This window comes from Ambystoma mexicanum, chromosome 2q (assembly GCF_040938575.1).
Source record: "Ambystoma mexicanum isolate Mex_15411 chromosome 2q, UKY_AmexF1_1, whole genome shotgun sequence".
Lineage (NCBI taxonomy): Eukaryota > Metazoa > Chordata > Amphibia > Caudata > Ambystomatidae > Ambystoma > Ambystoma mexicanum.
Window position 1 is genome coordinate 480,636,016 of NC_090924.1, and position 27,531 is coordinate 480,663,546.

At 45.2% G+C, this 27,531-nt stretch overlaps 1 protein-coding gene across 2 annotated transcripts in view; it reads left to right on the forward strand.

Annotated features, from left to right (window-relative positions):
* The first annotated feature begins 1,515 nt into the window (after window positions 1-1,515).
* Window positions 1,516-27,531, forward strand: part of LOC138569537 (uncharacterized) — a 1,144,950-nt gene continuing 1,118,934 nt past the window's right edge. The window contains exon 1 of one of the 2 annotated variants that reach the window (XM_069647595.1): window positions 1,516-1,691. In XM_069647595.1, the coding sequence (XP_069503696.1) occupies window positions 1,639-1,691 (53 nt within the window). In that variant the 5' untranslated portion in view covers window positions 1,516-1,638. Of the gene's footprint in view, window positions 1,692-1,830; window positions 1,892-27,531 lie in introns of those variants that run through there. The other variant, XM_069647596.1, reaches the window with a different exon arrangement.

Below are 27,531 nucleotides of genomic sequence, written 5' to 3' on the forward strand. Positions count from 1 at the left end.
TTGGAGGGAGAGGGCGGTGATATTCTTTTCCCTACAAATGTTTTCCTGTGCCATGCAGGGGTCAGCAGTTCTAGTCGGGACGGACAATACGTCAGCATTGGCGTATGTGAATCGACAGGGTGGTACGAAGTTGCATCACCTGGAATCTCTGTGGTTCCAGTTTAGATGTTTTAGTGGAGTGCAAACTGCATTCTTTGCAAGCAATTTATCTCAGAGTGTGGACATCAACCAGGCCGATGTACTGAGCAGGATTTTCCCATCGTCCGATTGGATCTTGTGCAGGTCAATGTGTTGCATGATCTGTCAGAAGTTTGGATCACTGGTGCTGGACCTGTTTGCATCACTGAAGAATGCTCAACTGCTCAGGTTTTGCTCCAGGTTCCTGTCTATGGGGGCTTGTGTGGATGCCTTGACACTGGAATGGTACTGTGGGCTTCTTTATGCCTTCCCTCCAATCATGCTGCTCCCGAAGTCGCTGCTGAAGATTTGAGACTCCGGGTCAGAGGTGATTCTGGTGGCGCCAGTGTGGCCAAGGCACTCTTGGTACCCTCTTCTTCTCAACCTGGCTGTGGCTCCGAGATGGTTACTGCCCTCCGTCCTATGCCCACTTTGTATGGGGTGGGCCCTCCTGTCTCTCGGATTCCAACTTTGGGGGGGGTTTGGAGGTTGAGAGGCAGGGATTACGCAGACACGGCTTAACTCCACAATTGGCGTTGGCTATTCAGAAGTCCAGGTGTCCCTCGATGCTGAAGGTGTACAAGACGCATTGGAAAAACTTTGCACAGTGGTGCGATATGAAGTCGGTGCGTGCTCTGGGCTGTTCCATACCTTTGACATAGCTCTCAACTCACACGCTTTTGGCGGGTGTCACCCGCCAAGCCTCCTACACACTCATTCATTCCAATGGGCGTCCCACCCGCCAAAAACAAAATCGGGGGATTTCACCCACCTTTGCAACACAAATGGTTGAGAGCTATGCCTTTGATGTTGTAGTTTCTGCAGGATGGCTGGGACTTGGGTCACACGGTGGCCTCTCATAAGGCCCAGTGGGTGATGGTCCAGGCTTTCAGAGAGCCGTGGGTTCTCAGTTCTGGATTTGAGCCGTTGGTCTCCAGGTTTGGGGCCCAGAGTGCTCAGGGCCTCAGGGGACTCCTGATTTTACAGAGACAAATATTCCTATTTTTCACGTTATCATGCCTAAAATAATTCTTTCCCCATGCATTCCTATGGCAACAGACAGTGTTGTCTCCTGATTTCTCTGACGAAATCACCCTCCCATGTGCGTCGGAATGTTTACATGTATGAGTAACTACTGTGACGAGGAAAGGTAGCACTAGGAGTAATGAAGATTACCGGCTCATGTATGCCTATGGCCTAGGCTACATCTCATAATGATCTACCTTTTCAAATGAAAAGACAGGTGAAAAAAGGTTGTACTTTTGCGGGAGACTCCCAGCGCCATTGAAACCTATGGGCGGAAGACGACGACGACGGGACTGTTTCACAACCTATCTAAGTAGAAACGGCATTGGTTCTTCTGATGAATGCTAACGACGGTTACCATCTTGAAGTGGCTGTGTTTATCAGCGGGGTAAAGGCAAATGTACCAGAAAACATGACTGTACATGACTATGCCAAATGATTTTATTACGGAGAATTTGTTGCAGATGTCCGCTGTGGAGAGCATATAGGTTTGTACATTTAAGATAGCGACACGATATCTTCTAATATAGGAGGATAGACTTTGCTTTTTATGTCATGGTTGTTCTAGCTTTCACTTTCGGAGGATTTTGCTGAAACTGAAAACCCGTGCTCTAAGGCATTTCCTGGGGCGGACGGATGAAAACAACACTGATTGAACGATGAGACGAGCGCGGAAATTCTGTCGTTTGTAAGTCTAGGATTTATCATCGGGTTACATTCAGGGTGAAGGGTGACATGGTCTCCATGGCAACGGAAGTTCCTTATGGTCTGTGAACCTCACCATGGTTATTCCGTCTAGTATTATAAAATTGGTTAGAGGGGTAAGCTTACAGCTCTGAGATTTATGTCGAAATCTATTAGGTTTATTAATCACATTCCTTACCGTAATCCACATTACTAGTAGTCTTACTCTTCCTCGTCACAGTACTATTAGGCTCAAATGTTACTTGTGTGTTGCTCCCGTGACTTGTCCTCCCAAAATGTGGATATGTTGTTAATTCGTATAGCCCCACCCACCACTCTTAGAGGACACACTGAGCCGTAAATTCACCACATTGAGGACACTTTCATTAGAATCAGAAACCAGCACAGTACATTTTCATTTACCCTTTTGGAATAATTTTGGGACATAACTAGTTGTACCCAATAGATGGACAATTCCTTAGTGGTTTGACCTGCGAGCTAATCTTGTTTCATCACACAATGGAGTATAAGTTACCTTTAAATCGGGGTTGAGAAGAAGTGTAATTGCAATTAAATGAAATGCCTTGTGATCTTGGGCAATACTGTTCTAGAATCTCATTATCTTTGGACTTATTGAAACATTGTTAATTGATATTTGTAGTAACAGAGCAAACACAACTGTGCTTACAATTAAGCAAATTGTAAACCGTTGTATACCTGGTTCCCCAGTGCTTGTTTACTTGTGTTGTTTTGAGAAATTTGCTTTATTTTTAACCGTGACGCCACCAATAACTTGAGAGACACTTACATCAAATTTTTTTTATTGATATAGTTGAGTGAAATCAACCTTTCAATACATTTTTTAAAGAAAAAACTTTAAAAACATGTAAACATTGTCATGTAATGTGGAATAACAATGAAATAAAACGTAAGGTGGAATTGGCATTCCATTAGTCATCATAACATCGAGTTAAGAATATCCAGTTAAGCAATCATAAAAAGCAAATAAATACAACAAATCCCTGTAATATCATGTGATTACATAACATTCTTAAAATTGAAAAAGATAGATTTCCCCACACACATTTTGTTTGGCTCGCCAAAAATGGCTTATTCTATATTCAGAGAGATCAAATAATTTATAAATGCAATTCTAATAGGACTACGTGTACAGTCCCTCGTGGACCGCCTCACGCTCAGGTTACAATCCGCACTCTCACTCTGAATAAGAGGCGGACACAGGAGCTAGGGTGCAACACGTCTTTATTGATAGCCATCAATACTGGAACTGAATATTCCCCCGTTCCCTTAGCTCCTCCCCTTCCTGCCTCCCAGTGGTTCCCCCCCCACGTGACATGATTGTGACGACACCACACGCCCCCGGTACTAAATATGAAGTCCTGTTTTACGGCATTTCTTCTATGAGTCGGTGGGGTTTCATCCGAACTCTCTGAGGTCGCAGGTCTGTTCTGTCAGCTGGTTCTCGAGAGGCCCATGGTAGCATTTCACTATCATTGTCTTCTCTGTCTCCTTTGTAGGGTGCGTCTCAAGCTTGTCTGTTTTCTGGTGATGGATTCTCTGCTGCAATGATGATCCCAGGCATTCTCCTTGTTGTGGATTTGTGGTTTTCAGCGTTGACCAGTGAACCCTGTGTCTTGACAACTGTGAGGGGTTCCTCATTGAATGCTGCCATGTTCTTGCTTCCTTGGTGTTCTTTGACGACAACCACGTCGCCTGGTGCCAGATCATGTTCCTGGGCTCTCCTTCTTGTGTCAGCGGCCCTTTTCATGTCATATTTCATGAGGGTGTCTCTCCTTCGCATTTCTGGGTCATCCTTGTATCTGTCTTCATCGGCTGCGACGTGTGGAAGTCTTGTCCTGACAGTTCTGCCGAACATCACTTCGGAGGGTGCTTTCCCTGTGGTGCTGTGCAGGGTGTTCCTGTAGTCTCGCATCAGTTGATACAACAGCTTCTCTACAGGTTCTCTGATGAGTCATGCTATTTGGGTTGTGCGCTTGATGTTGCTCAGAAATCTTTCTACGGTCCCATTGGCTTGGGGCCACAGGGGTGTTACTTTGCGATGTTGAAAGCCCATGTATTCTGCAAAGGTTTTGACGTCCTGCCCCGTGAAGGGTGGCCCATTGTCTGTCTTCACAATTTTTGGGACGCCATATGTGACGAACAGTCTGTCTAGGGCTGGAATGGCGTGATATGCTGATGTGGACGGCACTATTTGCAGGTCTGGGAAACGCGAGTACTCGTCGACTGCCACCAGTATGTCTTCCCCTCCTTCTAGTGGTCCAAAGTAGTCCACCACTATCTCTTCCCAGGCTCCTTCTGGAAGAGCGGTCATGCATAGTGGCTCTGGCCAGGTATGTGGGTTAATGACTGCGCAGGTGGGACAGTTCTTGAGCAGTTCCTCTACCAGTGAGTCGAGGTAGGGAAACCACAGCTTTTGTCGCAACATTCTTTTTGTGGACACTATGCCCTGATGTCCTTCGTGAGCCAGCTCGAGGACCTTTTTCCAGAGAGTGCGTGGTATCACAAGTTTTGTGCCCTTGAGTAGCAGCCCTTTGTCTGATTTTGCAAGTTCATCTTTGACGTTTAGAAAATATGTGATATCTTGCTTTACGTCTTCACATACAGTTTCCTTGAGGTGTTTTGCCTGCTTCCATCGACCTGTCTCCAGGCATCTCAAGATGATTTTCAGACCCTGGTCGGCGTTGGATTCTCGAGCAATTTGGTCTGTATTGGGATCCTGGGGGGTGTTACCTTGAACAATGTACCGGATGTACTGGTCTGCTATTGACCAGTCAGATCTGTGTTCAATCCGTGGGTGTCTTGAGAGATAATCCGCTGGGTTTTGCTCTTTCCCCGGTCTGTGAACTATGTTGAACTATAGTCTTGGAGGCGTAGTGCCCACCTCGCTATTCTAGGTGACATTTTGGCTTGGGGGTTGCCATAGATGAAAGTCAGTGCCTGGTGGTCCGTGATGACCGTGAATGGTTTGCCGTAGAGAAAGAGGTGAAAGTGTTTGCAGGCCCAAACTACGGCAAGGCCTTCCTTTTCAGCTTCAGAGTAGGCCGGCTCAGTCTTTGACAGGCTCCGGCTTGCGTACGACACTATGTGTTTGTCGCGTCCTTCTCTTTCGTCTAGTTGAGTTAGAATGTCCCATAGGCCTACTGGACTCACATCCACAACTAGTTCTGTGGGTTTCCTAGGGTCAAAGTAGGCCATGTTTTTGGCATCTGCAATGCGGTCCGTTGATGAGTTGGAATGCTTCTTGGCACTTGGTGGACCAGATGAATTCGGCATTGAATTTGGTGGGTGCCCTAAGTGGTTCGCTGACAGAAGTGAAGTCTCTGATGTATCATGTGCAGTAACTCGCTAGGCCTAAGAACGATCTGAGGTTGAGTTTGGTGCCTCTGCGTTTGTGAGTGCGCTGACTTTTTCCGGGTCTGGCGTCATTCCCTTCTCGGAGAAAATGTGACCAAAGAAACAGAGGCTTCTCTTGCGGAATTCACATTTTTCTTTGTTCAGTGTGAGTTGAACTTCCTCTAGGGCCATGCACATTCTCATGAGCGTGTCGTCGTGCTGTTCTTGTGTCTGTCCAAATACGAGGATGTCATCACTGTAATTTAGACAATTTGGTACATGTTTTATTATGTTGTGGATTTCCGATTGAAATATTTATGCAGCTGACGAGACTCCGAAGCTCAGTCGCTTATATCTGTATAGGCCGAGGTGTGTGACAAATGTAGTTATGTATCTGGACTTTTTGCTGAGTTCCTATTGGTGATAACCTTTGTTAAGGTCCAGTTTTGAGAATACAGTGGCCCCGTTCAACAGGTGGACCATGTCGGTGATGTGTGGGGCCTGGTGCCGTTCTCTCATGATGGCTTCATTAGGTCTTCTCATGTCCATACATATACAGATGTCAGATGAATCTCTCTTGGGCAAAGGCACTATGGGGGAACCTATGGCGTGGGACCTTCTGCTTGTTCTATAATGTCTGCTTCAAATAGTTTCATTAGTTTGTTTTCTACCTGCTTTTGTATATTGATGGGTATTCCTCTGTAGTGCTTTGCCACTGGTGGGATGCTGGTGTCAATGTGCAACTCTATTTGCCGGTTTTTCAGTTTTCCCAGACCTTTGAACAGTGCAGGGAAGACTTATTCGATGTTCGCGGTGGGGTCCAGATGTGTGTGCATCATGAGTCGGCAGAGGATGTGTACTAGTCCCATTTCAATGGCCGCCTTGTAGCTGAGGATGCAGCCGCTGTCTGTGGCGGCTTCCAGGACGTGCATGGGTATGTCTTTTGCATGGTCTTTGTATCGACATGACGCTATGAAGAACCCTTTGCAGGCCAGGGGTGTTGTGGCGCCGTACGGGAATATGAGCGCTCGGGCTGGCTCCAGGTGGGGTGCATTGGGTATGCGTTTGTATACCTCCTCGCTAATCACATTACCGGTGGCCCCAGTGTCGATTAGAAATTCTGCCGCTGTTTGATTGACTTGGATCATCAGCATGGGGCTTTGTTCCTTCGCGATGGGGTTTCCTAATGCGTACAGGTATCCCTTTTTCCATGGCTCTTCGGGCATTGTCCTCCGACGAGGCGCTTGATGCACTGTCAAACTGTGATTGCTCCACCAGGTACCTGACGTACCTTCGGGGTCTCCTCCTTTGTCTGGAGGCGGGAGCCTTGTTGTCTCTCCACTCACTTCTGCCTGATCTCCTGTCTGGTTGCTCATCTCGGTGTCTACAACGTACAGGTTCAAGGGGTTGGTGTGCTGCTTGGAATGGGCTTGATTGCCTCTGCTCCTGTTCTGGTGTTGGCCGGCCGCTTCTTCCAGCTCCCTTCATTTTTCTTCGAAAGATGAAGCAAACTGCCTTGTAGTGGTTTTCCCCTCCACAGGCGGAGCATCTTTGGCCCGTGGCAGGGCATTGTCCTTCATGCGGGTATTCGTGGCCGCACCTGTAGCAGAATGGGTCGGCATTATTTCTTGAGGCGCCCTCAAGTTTGTTGAGTATTTCATGTTTTCCGTGTGTGATCTTGATGTCATTGAGACCTTCCACTTGTGCCGCCAGCGCAGCGTCTGAACGCGCCAGCCGTAGCATTTCCTCCAGGTTTTGTGACTTCTGCAGTAGCCGTCTCCTGAAATCTGCACTTTCACACCCTACTATGATCTGTGACCGAAGGGCTCAAATGAAGAAGCCCTTCGGTCACAGATCATAGTAGTTGTTGAAGTTACAGTGTTTCATTTTTAATCTGAGCCTCATTACGAATGCGTCCATGGTCTCATCTTTGGTTTGTTTGGTGGTGTGGAAGATATGCCTTTCGTAGTCCACATTTGTATGTGGCGTGAAATAGTCAGTGAGTGTGGTTTTCAGGTTAGCGTAAGTGTCTGTCGCTTTCTGGGACCTTGTCTAATATGTCTCTCACATTTGAGCCCACTGCATGTTTGAGTAGGCTATGCTTCTGTTCCTCCTCAATGGGTCCGACGGCCTTGAGGCATACCTCGAAGTCCCTTAGCCCCCTCTTCCACCGTGAGCCTAGGGTGCTGGTGTCGCTAAGGTTGAAGTTTGAGGGTAATTGAGACAATAGACTCTCTGGTATCCAGTTAAATTTTCAAAAACGCATTTTCGAAATGCCATTTTGTCAAAACAAAAATGCCGGAAAAGAAAATTATATTAGTATTATTTTTTATTTTATATGTCTTATTTTGGTTTCGTTAGTAAAAAAAAAAAAAGTGTCAATAAAAAAAACAGGAGGTTGGGGGGGACCCCCATTAAAAAAATAAAACCATTCGAAATGTATTTTTTTCGCCATTTTTGTGTCGACAAAATGGCATTTTGAAAATGTGACGTTCGAAAATGTCACTATAAACCAGGCTGTCCGACATTTTCTGTGGGAGTATTCTTGCAGGGGTTACTGGAACAGTCAGTGAGTCTTCCCCTGATATGCTCTCTTGGGACATGTGGATGTCTTGATGTCCTCTGTCTCAGTTCTGCCTCTTCTAGTAATTGCCATGCATGTGGACGTTGTTTTATTTATTTATTCTTTTTTTTTAAAATTTCCTTGGGCCCAGGGGGGGCTGATGTGTACGGGCCTATGATGCTGGTGGGCAGAAGCTTTTCCACCTTCTCATTGGGCCCTGCGTGTTTGGGCCTGTGTTGCCGGTGGGCGGGAGCTTTCCTGTTTTTTCTTCTGGCCTAACCTTTTCGGTCGCTGTGGTTCCCTGTGGGCGGGAGACGACTTCTCCTACCACCCGGCGTGGGGAAAACGGGGAGCGCGTTCGCTCCCTTACCCGTAGTTGGTTCGCCAGTACTGCTGAGCAGGATGGCTCCGCCTCCACCGCTCGCTGCGCTGAACCTCTTGCAGGACTCTCTGCCTGCACTGTGATCTCCCGCGTGACACTTCGCTGGGGCCTGCAACACCGTTGCGATCACGGCCTCTCCAGCGGGCACAGTGGGCAGCATGTGGATTCTCGTACACGCCTCGTCACCAGTGTACAGTCCCTTGTGGACCGCCTCACGTTCAACTTACAATCCACACTCTCACTCTGAATAAGGGGCGGACACAGGAGCTGGGGTGCAACACGTCTTTATTGATAGCCATCAATACTGGAACTGAACATTCCCCTGTTCCCTTGGCTCCTCCCCTTCCCGCCTCCCTGTGGTCGCTCCCACGTGACATGAGAGTGTGAGGACACCACAGTACGTACAAAGTTAAATAACTTGATCCACAAGGATTCCTGTATGACATTTACATAGTCTTCAAATAGTCGTTGGAAGAACATCTTACGATTAGGTAATAGGGCTGAGCAAGCAGTTAAATGTTTGAGAGTTTCTTGTTGTTTTTTATCTACACAGAATCTACATACATTCTCTTTTATATGAATTATTCTGCGAGTCGCAAAGACATTTGTTTTCCACAAATTGAGGTGGAATGGAAGAAACAGGTTTCTATATTTAGCCGATGGAAATTTCGCTAATTATGTTTCGATGGAGTGGAGACTTTTGCAAAGAAATTTTAAATGTTGGAAATATTTGTATTCCATGCATTGGTTTCTAGTACAGACCCAATCATATCTCCACAATTTTTGTTTTGCTCTACTTGGATTTTGTTTCAACAGTTCAACTGTTATGTCTGCCTGATTCATTAGGATTGCTATCTTCTGTTTCCAGATTAGCATCAATTTGTGGTCAGTAGTATTTACATAAATGGATAAAATGTTAATTAATGATCCTTCATAAGATGGCAATAAAAATTTCCTGTATACTGACAACACTTTCCACATGTATTGGCTATACAGAGCTATCAATCCTAATCCATGCTGTAACCCACACACTGGTTGACTTTGTGGTAATAATAATAATTGCTTAAAAAAAAAATTTCTCCTGAAAGAACAAAGAAATATTGAGGCTGAGTACCACAAAGGAAATACACCAATCACTGGCTAAAAAGATTCACAGATCTTTTATTACTGTAAAGTTTTCAAAGCAAAACAGATAGCTATCTGGCTCCCAACACCTCGTAGTGTGTACCAGCTGACAAGGAGAGGTGAGAGAGTACTGAACATCTAAACACTCGCGTATTTATACAATTCATGTAATATTGTCCAGCATCTCTTCATGTTAATAATGTGTGGTCTAGAGTTCATGCCTAGTTCACATACAGATTTTACAATATCATGCAATATCATGCAAAGGATTACATAGGTTTGTATTTCCATGAAGACACAATGGTGATGTATGTTCTCGGATCCCACTGTAAGCCTTTTTCCAAGTTACTTCACAATGTAGTTCAGCTAAAACATACGCTCGAGGTTTGTTCTTCATTGTCCCAATGTTTATACAAGGATGAGGCTTGTGAGCGCAGACAACACTTGAATGACAGTTCATATGAAGCACAAGGTCTCTTTGCTTGGTCTAAACAGTAGGCTCTCGGACAACCTAAACATTAACAGAACTCAAAGGTCGGAAGGCTTGGCTGCAAGAAGTCGAAAACATAGTCCACCATTTTAGAAGGTAGAACACACAAGGGGAAATCAAAATGGCGGTTGAATCTTAAAATGGCGGCGAAGTTTAACTCAAAAAATCGGAACTTTGCAATGCGGTTTTCCGTGTAGCGTGAATAGGCTTAGGCCAATATAAATACTAACGAGGCACTATATAATTACAGTCTAACAAACCCTCCTTTTGGCCTAAGCCAAGAGCCTTACCAAAAATATTCGCTTTACTCGTAACTCCACGTTTCAGTGTCCGTACATCCTGAATCACATTCATCAGATATATCGATTGCCATCAAATCATTGACGGTAATATCCTTCATTACAAAAACATTAGTCATCATGCACTTTCTCCGCAGTATCCCTTAAATAAGCCAAACATTCAAATCCCTTAACCCTTGTGGGACATCTGTGTCCGTCAAACAATTCCACATTGCAGCTAAATGTATCTCCAGCCCCTCAGTAAAGACATTCTGATCGGGAACAATTTCTAGATTAAGGAGTGTAGCTAAAACAGTAGATTTTTCACCTTTCTCTATACATTGCTTAGCCCATGCATTCAAATCTCTTCTCTTTGGAAACTGTGTTCCGCGTTACAACTTTTGATTCAGCACTCGCCCCTTTATCAGCTACAAGCAGAGCAGAACCGCTTGGGAAAGAGAGAGTAGACAAATCCTGTACAACAGGTAGTGGAGACACTACCACTGACAACAAGGATGGATTTACTGGAACAGTAACAGTCGGTAAAGGTGGAGGTACAGGCGGAGGAACAACAACAGGAAGCGGAGCAATAACTGGTGGCGGAGGAGCAACAGGAAGAACAGGAATTGCTACGGGAGGAGGAACGACAGCAGGAAGAGGTAAGACAGCAGGAAGAGGAACATAAGGAGGTGGTGCAGTGGCACCAGACCTACGTTCATTTAAGAGTTTATCAATTAGCTCATCTGAGGCATGAAAATCTTTAGACAGATATATTTTCTGTATACCAAGTTGGAAAGCTCTATCCATGTTTCTAACAGACTCTGACTTTTCGGAATTTGACATATGACAACGTGCATGCTTCTCTTTACTCTTAAATTGCTGCATAGCTTCCTTTTTCCAATTTTGTACTACATCAAATGCTGCAGGTCTAGCTTTTTTCTTTAACAATATGGATTCTAAATAGTCTATTCGGGCAATCTCAAAACTACCATTGACTGGCCACTGAAGTTCGGAAGAATGTCTAGTTTGTCTGTGCCAAATATCGTTGAACACTATACTACCAATGCCGTACTTATAGTACATAGTACATGCCGGCAACCCCATCTGTGGTGCCAGTCGGCCACATTCCAAAGATTGTCTGTCTCTGCGAAATAACGCCATGAAACAGGCAGACAATTTCCCAGGCATGTCCGATTACTGGTGTTACCTGCCATTGATTGTGCTTGCGAGTACAATTCTACAACCAAATATCAGGATACTTAGGAATCGAGGCATGACTCACCTGATTCAAAGGACAAAGGGAGGTCTGATCGGATTACAAAGGACCCTCGTGGTTGGTGATTTCAGCGAAACTGCCTGCCTCGATATATGGACCCTCGTCAAGATGCCATCTCGGACCGCGTGCTCACCGTCCAGGGATCGGATCGTGCAGTACTGTTGCAGTGTCGCGTCTCATCCAAAAGGGGTCCTCTTTTTCTCACCTCCCGGCCCAATAGCCGCGTCTACTCTTCAACGAGGTGGCATCTATCTTGAGGGTCCCTACTCGGGCGCCATCTGAAAGAACAAAGAAATATTGAGGCTGAGTACCACAAAGGAAATACACCAATCACAGGCTAAAAAGATTCACAGATCTTTTTATAACTGTACAGTTTACAAAGCAAAACAGATAGCTATTTGGCTCCCAACACCTCCCAGTGTGTACCAGACGACAAGGAGAGGTGAGAGAGTGCTGAACATCTAAACACTCACGTATTTATACAATTCATGTAATATTGTCCAGCCTCTCTTCATGTTAATAATTTGTGGTCTAGAGTTCATGCCTAGTTCACATACAGATTTTACAATATCCTGCGAAGAAGTACATAGGTTTGTATTTCCATGAAGACACAATGGTGATGTATGTTCTCGGATCCCTCGGTAAGCCTTATTCCAAGTTACTTTACAATGTAGTTCAGCTAAAGCATACGCTCGAGGTTTGTTGTCCCAATGTTTATACAAGGATTAGGCTTGTGAGCGCAGACAACACTTGAATGACAGTTCATATGAAGCACAAGGTCTCTTTCCTTGGTCTAAACAGTCGACTCTTGGACAACCTAAACATTAACAGAACTCAAAGGCCGGAAGGCTTGGCTGCAAGTGGAAAACATAGTCCACCATTTTAGAAGGTAGAACACACGAGTGGAAATCAAAATGGTGGATGAATCTTAAAATGGCGGCAAAGTTTAAATAAAAAAATCAGAACTTTGCAATGTGGTTTTCCGTGTAGCTCGAATAGGCTTAGGCCAATATAAATACTAAGGAGGCACTATATAATTACTGTTTAACACTCCAATACAGTTTGGAGCACCAAGCTCTAGTTTCTGCTCTGTTAAAGGACAGAACCGGGAGGATAGAGAATTTTGCCAAATTTGGCATTTATGATAGAGGCTTGTCCAGATGCTGTGTGCATTTTTTTAGTCAGATCTTGAAGGTAACGGCGTTCAGATTTGTCGTTGTTTGTATTGAGGCCTAGATATTTATATTCATTCACCTTTTTTCCTTGCAACGTCCATCTAAAATATATCTTTTTGATGGTTTGCTTGGTTGCTGATATCATTTTTATTTTATTTAGGTTGATTGTAAGAAGATTTGTATCAGCATACGTGCCCAGTTGAATCAACAATTGCTGTAACCCTTAAGGAGTTTTTGCCATCAAAATAAGGTCATCAGCATAGAAAACCCACGGTATAGGATGGGTTCCTACCTTTGGTGCATCGTGTCACATATCAGAAATAAAAAAAGTTAAATAAAGCTGAGGCCAAGGTCAAACCTTGTTTGAGGCCTCGAAATGTCAAGATGGGATCAGTTTACCTTCCATCCAAGGTTAGACATATCTGTATGAATGTATTTTTATGGAATTGCCATATCCAGAATTGTATATTAGCAGGTCAGGCAGCGTCTTTAAGTTCAGACATAAGGAGCTCTCTAGATATGGAGTCATAGGCTGTTTTAAAATCTATGAAGGACAGGTATAGGGGTTGTTTTAACTGGAACTCATGTGCTTTAATTATATACAGAATCTGGAGGTTGATAGAAGTACCCAGACCAGGAAAAATCCTGTTTGGTTAGGATCGTGAAGTTTTTTTGTAAGCATCCATTAGTTAAAGTGTTTTAGTAAAAGACGTGTGAAAAAAGGGCCTGGGACATCGAATAGGGCGATGGGCCTGTCATTTTCTGGTGAGTGGAGGTCTGTCTCCTTTTTTATAAATGTGGACAATAACGGATTAACGCCAGGAAGGAGGTATTTGGTGAGCTCTTATGGTCTTCTTAAATACATTGGTCAAGAATTTTGCCCATGCTTCGGGATGTCGTTTGAGCATTTCATTGCTGGGACCATCAGGCCCTGGGGCTCTCGAAGAACTGAGTTTTGAAACGTAGAAGATAATATCTTTCACGTCAAAAGCTATGTCACAACTACTATCAGCATGGTGAGCTTCATAAAAATTATATAACAGAGTAGTTGCGTATAAGGAGTGATAATATAGGACCCAGATTTCTTCAGGGACCGCATTAATTTATGTGGGGCTTTGAGTGACATTGTTAGCTTTTTCAAGAGACACCATATTAGGGCAGAGTTCTTGGAAGCAATAGCTCTGAGCATTAATTCTGCATCACGTTGAGTGATTATGACTTTTCTCGATTTAACCCAGTTCTTATACTTGGTTGTAAGCTGCCTCATTCTCTCTTATCTCGCTGCAAGGGGAAGGCTCACTAGAGCTCTTCTGGCCGCTCGATAGGCAGTTCTTTTAGTGTGTAAGTTATTATCATAGGCATGTAAAAGTTTTTTATGTCGTAGGCCTGTTGTGCTTGAGGTCTTGAAGGGCTGTAAGGCAGCTACATAAAGCCTGTCGGACCGTACTAATTCTGGATTTAAGATATCTTTCGGATATTCTAGTTGGAACTTTAATTTTGCCAATTGATTTGGGGTCCATTTTAGACCGTTTTTGATGTTGGAAATGGCCATGTGGAGACTGTAGAAACCCAGAGACTGTAGAGAAAAAGGGCAGGTCCATGACCATGTTAGCGATAATAACTCATGATCACTTGTATTTTGTGGAATAATTTGGAAGTTACTGATTTTAGCGAATAGGTTGCGATCAGTTTAGATGTAATCTATATGAGCGGTTAATTGGCTTCTTTTCCGGGTGCATAAGGGAGGATTGTCCGTTGTTGTTGGTCCATTCAACATGCTAAACCATGCTAAATTGCCTATCATTCATAAGTGTTCTTCATCGCTTTGACAGAAGCGGATATTTGCATAGATTTCCAGTTAAGCAGTTCATATTTCAGTCTCCCGCCAGAATGGTCGTATCAACAGTCTTGTCTTCTGATATGAGATCTAATGTCATCTCAAGATCATGTATAAAAAATTGTCTTGGATATCTCTGTGGTTCCAATATATGTTGTTGATTTTCACCAATTATATATACATGTTGGGGCTGAACCACGGATATAATCGTAGACCAGTTGAGATCTTAACCGTGACAAGAAGACCTGCCATGTGTCTTTGTCTTTTTTGAGCTTTGGCTGGCAATAAAGACAGTGTGTGATTATCCCACACAGGTGGTTCTAAAAACCACACTTCTTGTAGCGCAACTATATCAAAAGAATTTAGTGGGATAGAAAGGGTTGGTGCAAGATGATTATGTCCTCTTGTATTCCAGCGAGTGAGCAGTGATCGATGTCAGTCGTGTTGGATTGGTATTTCTGATATTGGGTTTGGGGTTTGGATTGTCTAATTATCATTGTCGATATGTTTCAAAAGCTCCTTTCATGCAGGTTATTTTTAATGGGCACCTTTCTGAGATAGAAGGTTCAGTTCTATATGATTGTGTTTTAAGCGCTCTTGTTTCAAGGAGATTCGGGTTCGTGGGATAGCAGGAAGCCTAGATCATATAAGGCTTCTCGGGCTAGCCATATTGTGTTCATCACAATCCCCAACTGCATCCACAATCTTACAATGGAAGAGTCTCTATCATTTTTTTTTCTTTTTTTTTAATGCTGCGTAGTTTGGTCACAAACTTTTAGCATATTTGATGAGAGTGGTACGAATGTCTAATAGTGTTTTATTAGCAAGTGCAGTACAAATTCTGGTTCTGATTCCGGTTTAACTTGGTGTCTGTTTTGCTATGTGTTCCCAGAATTGCATAGTTCTAAAGATGAGTGGGAAAGAGGGTCCACTTGTGACCTGTTCCCATCTTTTATTTACGTCTTTGAAGGTTTGTTCTTGTGGGAGCATGTTTGCAAAGATTCTCTGTGTTTCATCTAGAGAGGAGCATTCCATGAAGAGATGGAAGAGTGTTTCATTTGTGGCATTCTTTTTGCAAAATCTGCAGTGGGACAGAGCCTCTATCATTTAAAAACTCTATCTGGGCTATGGCTGAAGATAGAAGATCTTCCAATAGAGGGATATCTCCTAATATGTTCAGGACGCTTGTTCTATTTAAATCCTAGATAGGGAAACTGCCACCTCTGCTTTGCAAGGTTAAATAGTGATGAGCTTGTAAAAGAGGCAACCCACGTTTTGTTTTTAGTATTTGAGCTTGATCTTCAAGGAGTAATGATTGTGCTTGGGCTGGTGAAGTAGAGCTTGTGGCTGTGGTTCTCCAAGAAGAGGATTTAGAGCTTTGATTAATCGGTTTAGAGGTTCCTACCAGATTCAGAGGACAGGCGTTTTTGTGAGTACATGAATTAGCAGCAAATACGACAACTGATTTAGCAATTTCCGCATGTCTTTCTTCTAAGGTGAGGAAATGATAGTCTTGTGTTTGTGCCACTAGAGGTTTAGGCTCTGTTATATTCGCTTTGGAGTCAATATAAGGTATAGATTTTACAGAACATAGATATTGTGTATGTTCTACCTCATTCATCAAGTGATCTAGAGGCTGATAACATAAGTCATTTGCTTTGACTTGTGGATCAGTGCTGTTTTTCAAATTTTGGTACAATCCTTTTTTCTGTTGTGCTAACTTGGAGTATTTCTTTGTCACTGCAGCTGAGGCCGTTTGAGAAGAGTTTTTCTGTGAGACTAAGGAGTGTATAAAATAACGTGAGGTTGATCGGTTGGTTGAAGAAATTTGTTTCATATTCTTAGTCTTTTTAGGTAGTGGGGTTGTATTAGAGATTTTTTTTTTAGATTTAGTGAAAATCTTGAAAGTTTGTTTTGAGTCAATCAGAGCTATTGGTCGTTCCACGTTTGGCTCTGGAAAGAGAAGGTTGTTCATAATGGTTGTCTCTGGTGGCAGATTAGTTTGCTGATCATGTTGCAATTCGTAGCTTTCTATTTGTTTAAGATGTCCAAGTTCTATAATCTGGTTAGGAAGTGATTTTGAATTCTTGCAAAGAGTCGGTCATGGTGACAGCAGAAGACTTCCTTGTACTTCGACAGTGGCAGCACTTGTTTGATGCCTCAGCTGTTTGAGCACTTAAGAGTTGTGTAAACATGTGTGTTTGTGGGTTCAATCTCTGAATCCAAAGCTTCTTAAAGTTTGGTCAAAGAGAATAGAGCGGTATTTATAGCCTGCATCGTGATTTCGATAAATGGTGGTGCGATTGGTTTAGGCGAGGTGGGAGACGATGGGAGAGCTGGAATTATTCTTCTCGGGGTAGGTTGGGTGAATGATATGGATAGCACAGAGCATTCCTGTAGAGAATTACTAAACATAATTGGTGATTGGGATAAAGTAGAAGGATTAGGAAGAGGAAGGGGTGAGATTGGTGGCAAATGGCATGATTTGTTGTTTGCCGAAATCGCGGGGGTTGCTAGTGCAGGGTCATCAAGGCTTTTATCAATATCACTGTTGGATTTATTATGCGGTCCATCTGTGTTATTATGTGATAAATCCGCCTGACTGGTAATGCAGGCAGCCTTTATGGCATCCGTGCAAATCTGGGCTGAAACTACCATTGTCTGGGGGACGGACGTGGTTGTGTTCGAGGCATTTGGTGTTGTCTCGGACAAGGAAACACCTGCATCGACCAAGGAGTCTGACGGGATGCAAAGATCAACAACACAGCTCTTGATAGAGCTACATGGCTCTGTATCGGGTGTCAGCTTGGTTACAAGTTAATGTTAATGTTAATGTTAAAGGTCATTTGTACCGCGCACTATCACCACCGGAGTGGTCCCCTGGCGCTCTGGCGGCTCTGAAAGAGGGAGGGAGGGGTGGGTTAGTGGGTGGAGGCTGGAAAAGTGCAAGATTGCAGTGATGTGCTGTTGGCAGCCTCAGCCCGGTGGTTCCGTCGGCTGGGCCTGGGGTGTATGCGGCCGGTAGTCGTCGTGTGCTGATGTGCGTCAGCGTTCGCCATGCTCGGTTTCGATCGAGACCCTTTGCAAAAGTCGCGGTAAGTACAGCTGAGCATGGTTGTAAGAGTTTTGTCCCACTACGGGTTAGCTGCAAAGTATGCGAGGTTTGTTTAGGCGTTTCTTTTGTTTTGTCAATCGCATTAGTTGTCTCCTTAAGCGGCTGTATTCCCGTAGTGAGAGTATAAATGGCAGACATGTAGATTGTTTGCAGCTATTGAAATAGTCAAAAAAAGATGACAAATACAGTAATCACGCATTTTTTTTTTTTGCGGAGCCCAAGAGGTGTAATTTTAAAACAAGATGCACATCTACAAGCTCACCCAAATTGTTACTCTTTTGAAGTTGAAAGCAGCTAAACAGCTCAAAATCACTTGTAAAGCACTTGCTAAATGCGCGCGTGCTGGTGCTTTTGTAGGTGGTTCTGGGTAATGGGCAGGGCCACCACTAAAAACAAAGAAATAGAAGAAAAACAAAATGTATATTGTCAGCGTATGGTGGTTTGAATGAAATATACAATGACATTTAGCTCGGAGTCCAATAATAAGGTGGGAGTCAACTAAAATGCTGTATACCAAGTTGAATCTTCCCACAGCTCAGCCAGGGAGAGGTGTAGACAGACATCTCAACAGCACTTGTAGAGCATTTGCTAAATGCGCACATGCTGGTGCTTTTGTTGGTGGTTCGTGGTAAAGGGCGGGGCCACCACAAGTTGAATCTTCCAACAGCTCAGCCAGGGAGAGGTGTAGACGGACAGCTCAACAGCACTTGTTATTCTGATTAATGGGCGGGCCACCAACTGTGCTTGAATCCACCTTTTTCCAAATTCTGATCTCAAACGCCTCTTCTAAAACCTGTTTTCCTCCACCTGTGACAAACTCCCCTTTTCTTTCTAATGTGAGCTATGAGACGCTTTTGGGCTGCAAAGTCTGCAACACTGAGAAGGTCAAATCCCGAAGACAGCAAAGCCCTGTGACTGTCAGAAGATAAGCAGACCTCCCCAATGCCACTGTCAGCAGGCTTGCTTTCCATCTAAAAGGGTACCTTGTTTTTTCACATGCACTGCTAGTAGGTTTCACAACACTTCTTCACCCTGTTTGGTGTTTTATTGCGTGCCAAAACCTTGAGTCAGGGGTCATTTGGCAGCTATGTTTTACTTTCGAGGCACCAACCTCCATGAGGGCAACCTTTTCAATTTCAGTGATCTGCTCCTTCCTCCTGCAGATGTAAGGTTGCATGTGATTTTAACGAACTAAAAAAGAAGAATGCATTTTTTTCTACGAATTCAAAGCAACGAAAACATATCCCCTTATTTAAACCCCCCCTCACCAGATTTAACGTGTTACCCCCCCACACACACACACACACACACGCACACGTGTGTATATATGTATATATTGTAATTCAATGTTTTTTGATTCGTTAAAATGTTCATTCTTCGTTTTCAATTCGTTAAAATCACTGCATAACGATATAACAGCTACATCCACCACCTATCCACAGCTGTTTTCCATATGCAATCATGCTCTATCATCCACTTTTGGGATGGTGAGGAGGGTCTTCAGTACTGTGATGAGGAAGGGTAGGACTATGAGTAATGAGGATTACCTGTATGTACTTTGATCATTACCTCCTTGGCTATTTTCCTCATCCCGTACTTGAGGAATACCTAACCGCAGTGATGGGGCATATGAAGCACCACGCAAACACAATATGTGCTGCTACCAACCTATCAGACAAGTTAGCAGCACAATACAAAACCAGGTCTCTAACATGTAAGGGCTTGGGTCATCTAAGTTCATCTAGTACAAAAGTAGTCCTTTAAATAGTCGCACAGACAATTGGACTTATTTGCAGAGCAGAATATTGACAGTGGTAGCAGCTAGTGCCTTTGCAAAGCATATTCCTCATCTCCTATCCATTTGGGAGAGCCTAACAAGGAGGCATAACCTATCCCTCATTTCATTTCGCTGCAGGTAGAATAAACCCCCATATAAAATCTACACAACGATGACAGGCGCAGAGGAAAGCACAACCCCTTCCTTATCATGCCATAACGTTCTATTGTTCGTACCTTGGCAAGCTCGTCATTTTGGGCGTGGTAATGACATTTCTCTAATTGAATTTCTCCTTTCCATCATTCATCAAAGTCACAAAGACCCAAAAGAATCCTAAGCCTGTGAGAACAGCTCGGGGCAACGCGTTTGTCTTGGAAGCAAGACAACTCAAGAGCAACACAGGTTTGAATCCTGATCCGCGCTAATAGACTGGTCTCTGGTATTCAGCAATTATCATAAAAGATGAATTAATTAAATATTATCTTTCTGTACTTTATTTTCTGGGACAACACCCGTTTTACAATGGGCAAACATGCATCCCTTTGGGTGCCAACATTATTTTCCTCTGATGCACTTTGATGTAGATGAAGTCCCCTGGCTTCAAGGAATGGCATACTTCTTCTGGCAGAACACCTCTTTGACCTACATATCAAGTCACTTTATGAAAAATATGAACTTCTTGCAGCAATTTAAATTTAACGTGATCCGACATCACTTCAGTATCTCATGGTGACTAAAATAAGTTTGACACTACTGTGCTTCCGGCCACGTCTAGCCTTTGTCAGCACACAACTTGGCTAATTTAACCTGGGTATTTACATTATTACTCTGTACTGTCCCTGCCGCTGCAACTGAGCCCGTGTTGCATTGCTGCCAGAATCAACGGGGGAATTCTGAGTAAGCGTGCACGCACAACCTGGCATGTCAGAAATGGGAGCTACGGCATGGCAGTAATTCCATCAAAAGGCCCCAAACCGCCCCCGCCCCCCATACCAGCATCCTCGCTGATGTTGACTGCGATTCCGGCTTCGCATACACAGACCTACCGGTACCGATGTTACTGGTATTACCGTGTTTGGAAATAACATTATCGCCGGAACAGGAAATGTACTGGCAGCCATTATAAAAACACAATCCATTGCAATCCTCAGTTTACAGGAGTCAGAGGCACAATCTGTGCACTTAAGGACATACACGGATATGTCCTCAAGACAACCTGCCATACGGAGGCGCAAGCCAAAGCTCAGTGAACCAGAACTTAACATGTTGGCAGACACGCTGGCCGAGAACTCTGCAGAAGTCTTCTGCAATGACCTACAGGGCCAAACATAAATTAGGAAGAAGGCCATCTGGCTGGAGGTTGCCAGGAAGGTGTCGATAGTGGGGACAACTCCCAGAACAGTTAGGCACTGCAAAAAGAGGTGGGACGATCTACATCTGCATGTGCAGAACCTCCTTGCCGCACAGCGTGCCCAAGGCACGGCACAGGAGGGGGACCACCATCTCCAATAAAACTGCAGGCTTGGGAGGAAACATGCAGCAGTATAATGCACATGGAGGCGATCGAGGGAGTTGTAGATGTGGAGGCTGGAGAGGTCACATCCAATGAGGCTGGTGAGTCCCCGTAAGGCCAATGTCACATCACACACCTTGTAGCCCCAATGCCAATGAGTAGGCCAATATGTCAAGTATGTTGTACCCGAGGACAGTATGGCCCTGCTGGCAGTCCACCCACCGTCAACCTCGTTACACACATGCACATCCTACTTGCCTGCAACACTTGCACAGGTCCCCTGTATTGCCCCCACAAGTTGCATCTGCAGGCACTCAGACACACATCCCCCTGACACTGCATAGCTGCTGTTGTTTCTGCTGTGCTACCACAGTGTCACGTACCCCCACCACCAGCAGAGGACAAGATGCACGCATCAATGATACATGTGGCACACTTGTCCCACTCACCATGTCCCATCCCGCTAAATCACCATCAATGCAGCAACTGCCATAGCAGCAGTTACATGTGAAACACATCCTTGTCACAATCAGACACACCACCATGTCATACAGCTTGTGTGGCACACTAATAACACCCAAACCGGAAAACACTAGTACCCCAGGCAACAGACACTGCTCACACCATGCCAGCACACCACACATGCGCCCACACAGCATCCCGACACATGCCTGTGTGCACCATGCCATAGCCACCACCATGTCCATGACAATGCACATACATTTGAAAGTACTAGCAATTATGTCTGATGAATCCATACCCATACTGATACCCTGCCTTACTGTCCCACACAGGCACATCACCTGGCAATGACGGCGAACAGCCAATCACATCCAGGGACACCAGGGCATGGCCCCGCTAACGGACAACCAGCACCTCCACCCAGGATACCAACGCATCCACCAGCAGACGGGAGCGGGCAACTACTCCTGCCACTCAGCCACCCCTCTAGCAGGAGGCACCTGCTGCCCAGCCACCCCTCCAGCAGGAGGCACCTGCTACCCACCCCGCCAGCAGGATGACCTGCACCCCTTCCGCAAGGCGGTGGACCGGACAACATTGGGGACGACGGTGGAGTCGACAAAATACTCAGCAACCAGAGCTATGCGGATACTGCTGGTTTCAGGCCTGTGGGCCCTTGGCGCCCCCACACAGACAACCACCACCCCTACGCAATGCACGTGACATTGAGGGGCGCCTCTCTAGGATGGAGGAATGACAGCAAGCCATGCACACAATGGTGCAACAATACCTGGCCGAGGCCCAGCTCATGTGGCAGACACTACAGGACACCTCTAGGAACACTGCACGGATGCTGGGCAGAGCCACAGAGGAAGTTTACCATCTGGCACGGCGTGTGAGGGAGGGGAATGGATCAATTTCAACCCTGGTGGAGTCCAATGGCGTGTTGGTGCAGGCAATTTCGGAACGTCACATAATCTTACCACTGGCACCATCCTCCAGTACGACTCCCACAAGTTCCCTGCCAAGCAGCCCTTTGTGTAGATTGCAGCGGCTGACTCGGCCTCCACCCCCCTCCGACTAAAAGGGGATGAAAATAGGACAAGGATTGGGTGTGTGTGGGAAGGGATAGTTGGGGAGGGGGTGTGGGGAGGGATAGTTGGGGAGAGGGTGTGGGGAGGGATAGTTGGAAGGGTTGTGGGGAGGGATAGTTGGAGGGGTTGTGGGGAGGGATAGTTGGGGAGGGGGTGTGGGGAGGGATAGTTGTGGAGGGGCTGTCGGGAGGTATAGTTGGGGACAGGTGTGGGGAGGGATAGTCAGGGAGGGGCTGTGGGGATAGTTGGATGGAATCGTAGCGGTATTGAAGGCCAATCACAATTGCAAATAGTTTTTCTTGTCACAATATATCTGGTGTTGCAAAAAGAAACATGACTCGGCATTGATCTTTCAGTGTGAGTACAGATATTCATGTACAGTGTCGTGTTCCCAGAGTGATCCATGTCCAGTGCCCAATGGGCTTCATGTCCAGTGCCGTGTGTTAATAGGTGCTCAAAAGTAGTGGTGTATAAGTTCTTGCCGCGTGGCATGTCCATCATTGCCATTACGTCGCTGTGTATTATCCTCCTCTTCATCCGTCTCGTCCTCAGCCTCTGGTGCCAGCATGTCCATGTCGATGGTCAGGGGGGGTTACGCCGGATGCAAATGTTGCGCAACATGGCACATGCCAGCACAATTCTGGCCACCTTCACCGGGCTGTACATGAGGGCTCCCCCAGATCTGCTGAGGCCAACAGGCCAAAAGTCTGCTCAATGGTGCAGTGAGTGCGTACATGGGCATGGTTGTACGCCTGTTCGTGCCTGTTGTGGGGTTGCCTGATGGGGTCATTAGCCATGGCATCAGGGGATACCCAGCATCACCTGCAAGGGAGCAAGAGAAAGAGTACATGTCAATTTCCTGGGCATTTCATGTTGACACAGGCTATATCGTGTTCATTTCAGAAGACTAACATGCACAGGCAAAAATTTGTTTACATAGCATCTGTTCTTTTTCGTGAAACCCGTAGGGTACATTGTCAGCATGCGTGTGGGGGGTGTGGTGTGCAGTGGCTTTCACATGGACCATTCACAGACAACAAGACCTCCTAAGAATTTTCATACAACTAACCTGAATGGATGTGACTGTCATTAATGTGTCACAAATAAAAATCGACTGTCCCTGTACAACGGTACTTTTAGCATTTGAATGATTTGCATTTGTGATTTAGTGGTTGTAACAGAATGCAGTCTTTATTAGCAATCCTTCTTCTAGACATCCTTATTTATCGTAACCCGTATGACAAAAAAACCTATTGATCGAATATGTGTGTGTGAGGGGTAAAGGGTCACATAATTGCAATAAGGGTGGAGGAGTGTATTTAGGGATGGGAAACGCTGAATTGGGTTACGCCGCATCCTTAAAATCATGTATTAGTTTTAGTTAAGTATTTTTTCAATTTAAAGGTGTTCCTTAAGGAGACATGACACGGGTACTAACGGGCAGTGTACCTGTGAAATGTGTGTGCAGTCACAAACTATTTTTGTGCGGCAGCTTCATTCTCTGGCTGAGCATCATGACTTGTGTGTTTCCTTAACTGTGTTTTTGTTTGTCATTGTCACTATGGTGTGGTTCATTCTGGTACATGTGGTTTTGGTTTATTGCTGGCCAAAATAGATAAAGTTATGTATGCACTGTATGTATTACATACATGGAGACCTGGCTGTCAAGGCCTTGCACTTTGGCATGCTACTACTGTGCTGCACCTTCCGTTACACCTACACACTTGCACATTTCAAGCCCTCACAAGGCAGAGTAGGGTCATATCCTGTTCAATATGTGAGGTTTATTATTGTGCAGATTGTGGGTAATAAGGGTTCTTGCACTTATTCCTCATCTACCTTTGCCTTTTAATGACCTATCCGGCCTCTGTGCACTTTCACGGGGGTTTGGTAAAGGTTACAGGAAATTTACAGGAAATTGCAGTAGGAGTAATGATGGATTAATGCATGTAGTGTGCACATTCACTGGTTATGCATCTCATACCTGGCCATATTTCAACAGTCGACATGGCCTTGTAGTTAGACTTACCCAGCAGCCAGATTTGCTATGCTGATTAGTGCCCCCCCAATTCAACAGTCCACATGGCCTTGTAGTTAGACTCACCGAGCAGTCAGATTTGCTATGCTGATTACTGCCCCCCCCAATTCAACAGTCGACATGGCTTTGTAGTTAGATTCACCCAGCAGCCAGGTACAAAGTCCAGCGTGCCGTCCAATGTAGCGGGGCAACATGGAGTCATGTGTAGTGCTAGGAAATCTTGCACAGCAATGCATGATGAGCTGGCGGGCATCACACACCATCTGTATGTTGAGGGAATGGTACAGCTTCCTGTTGCGGTACACTACCTCCACAGCATGCCTGACCACCAGCTTCACATGTGTGCAGTCTATCACACCAATTACATTAGGCATGCCTGCAAGTGGCATTTACCTCCTCCGCAGTCCGTGGTAAGCTTATGTGGTCACGTACGTGAAACAGGAGTGCATCTAGCACTTGGAAGAGCACACAGGAGAAACAGGGTTGGGAGATACCATGCAGCTGCCCCACTGTGTTCTGATATGTGCCTGTGTCGAGGAAGTTATGTATGCGGCTCACCAGGTCACCATGTATCGGGTCCACTATAGCGGTGATGGTGTCTCTGTCTATCCGGTACATGGTGTGCACCTGACCGGGGGTGAGCTTGAATGGGGTGGCCCTTAGGCGAGTGATTGGTGGCTGCCTGTGGGGTACAACCTGCTGCACATTGGGGATCTGCTGGCCATGATGGGCCTCCTTCTCCTCATGCGCCTCTGCAGCGTCTTCCTCCTCACTGCCTCTTCAATCAGTAGCTCTGCAGGCATGTCCACCAGCTCCACTACTGCTATTGGTAATGGTAGCATTTTGTTTTTGGAAGGGGTGTGAGTGTGGGAGTGGTCATTTTGTGCTGTGGCACAGCCCATTGGGTTCACTTGTGCTGATTATGAGCATCTGTGGAAGTTTTCTACACACCAGAATCCACTTAACGCCTGGTCCGCGATGCTGGTGTTTCCGGCATCATTTTCAGGTTGTTACTGGCATGTCCATGCCGGTGGTTGCGTGTCCGTGCACCTCTGAATGTGAACTTACTTAAGCCATGCCAATATCACTGGCACGGCTGCCGCGTGTCTCCGCAGATACCAGCAACGGTGTTGCCGGACGCGGAGGGTCCCTGGCGATCAGTGTTACCGGCTTCGATACTCAGACTACACCGGCATACTTGTAATGAGGCCCAGTGTCTTTCTTTTGATGTGGTTAGGCCTTGTGGTAAGTGAGAGATGGGAGATGGACACAAAGACATAGTTTGAACCAGATCTTATTGGAAAACTCAAAGGAAAAACCTCATCTAAGCCCTATCACTAAGATGTTTTCCCTACGCTAAAAAACAGTAAAAGGGTTCTCGTCAGGATGGCTAACAAAACACCCGTCCAGTCCTCTGTCCAAATCCTATGCTGGCCTTGTGCTTAGTTTAGGGTTTCTTCAAAGATGGAACTTAGCGATGATTGTTTTCTGAATGACGCTTAAAGTCTCTGGGAGGGTATGGGTTTTCCCAAAGCAAAAAGAAAATGTCTCAAAGTTCAAAGAAAAGGTTGTGATTTCTCCAAAAAGAAAATGTCTTTAAAATGTCTCTCAAAACAGTCTCTGCTTTTGGTTTTTATCCCGTCTCCATGGATAAGGCAACATGACCTGTGGTGCTCGGTATTCCCAAGTCCAATTATACTAATTATACTTCCCCCTGAACCTTCCTTGGTTATCTTGTGGACTGGCCTTAGGTTGGCAGTGAACTTCTCCAGCCCAGTTCGGTTTCTCCTATTCTTTGCAGCCCTGGGTGGACGATGGACATGTTTACCCCTATATAGTACTCTGGTTTATTCAACCCTCTGTGGGTTACTCCTTACAATAGCCCTTCCTGGGCTTCTTTAGCCTTGTCGGTACTTCGGTTTTGTTGGCCCCCTTTCGGGTTGATTCTTCAGTTTGCCCCTTCTGGGCTATGGGGTTCTTTAGACCTGACTCCTCCTCTATGTGGCTCTGAATGCCTGCGCCTCTTCCTCCTGGCAGACAGACACCCCTGTTCAGAACATTCATTGCTTTTTAAGTTCTTCCCAGGGATAGAAGGAAGAATGTGATTGGTCCTGCTTACATCAAAAAACGGGAACAGGTACAGGTCGGAAACCAAGCCTCCAATTTGGCTGGCCCTTTTCATAGTTAGCCTGGTTAGTTTCCATGTTCCAAAAATAGGTCAGACTTTGAAGTGAGGGGAGGGGGTATGTTGTTTCTGTTCAGGCATTCCTTGTCCCCAAAACGGGGGGGGTCACCCCAATGAGATCCTGCTTGCCCTTAACCCTAGTTAGGAATCAGCTTAGCATGGTCACCTCCCTAGTCCCAAAGGGGGTGGCTCCCCCAAGAGAACAAGGGATAAACCCCCTGGATTTGTCATAGCCTCCACCCATCCTGAGAAGATGTCTGCAATCAGGGTGCAACATTTGCTCTCTTCACTAGCCACTGGCTAGTGATATTTGTCTCTTGACGAGTAAGACATGTTGTGCTGTGTGCTTATATAGCATTGAGGGGACAAGTGACTCTTTTATGGCTTGTTAGTAGCTTGCAACTTGAATATGTGCCCCATGTGCAATTACTAAAACAAATTGGTATCCACTGCATTTTGGGAGTTGTAAAAGTCTATCTGAACATTAATGCACAGCTCTCGGGGGGCCGGTGTGTGGATGGGCTCTTAGGGACAGTTTGATAGTCTTTACAATATTTTTTGCTGGCAGATAATACACTGTTTACAATAAGTTCCTGCCCTATCAGAAAAGTCTGGTGCATATAGATCCTTGTTGAGAGTGGCAACTATACCCCTTTTCCTGCATGGGTAAGCCAGTGATAAATATGAGCCACTTGGGATAATAGTACCATTGGTGCGAGTAAGCACCCATGTCCATCCTGCCAAAAGATTTCAGAGTACATGCAAGAGTGTATCCCAGACCAGGACCCGTTTTCTGATTCAAGGGCAGTGTCTTGATTAAGTGCAATCTCCTGCAACAAAGAGAAATGAGGGGTTTGTATCTGACTCTTTACTTTTAACACATATTCAGCATTGGAGCCGGAAACAGCCATCTGTTTAGCAGCTGCATATGCTAACGCATTTGCTCTGAAAATCTCATA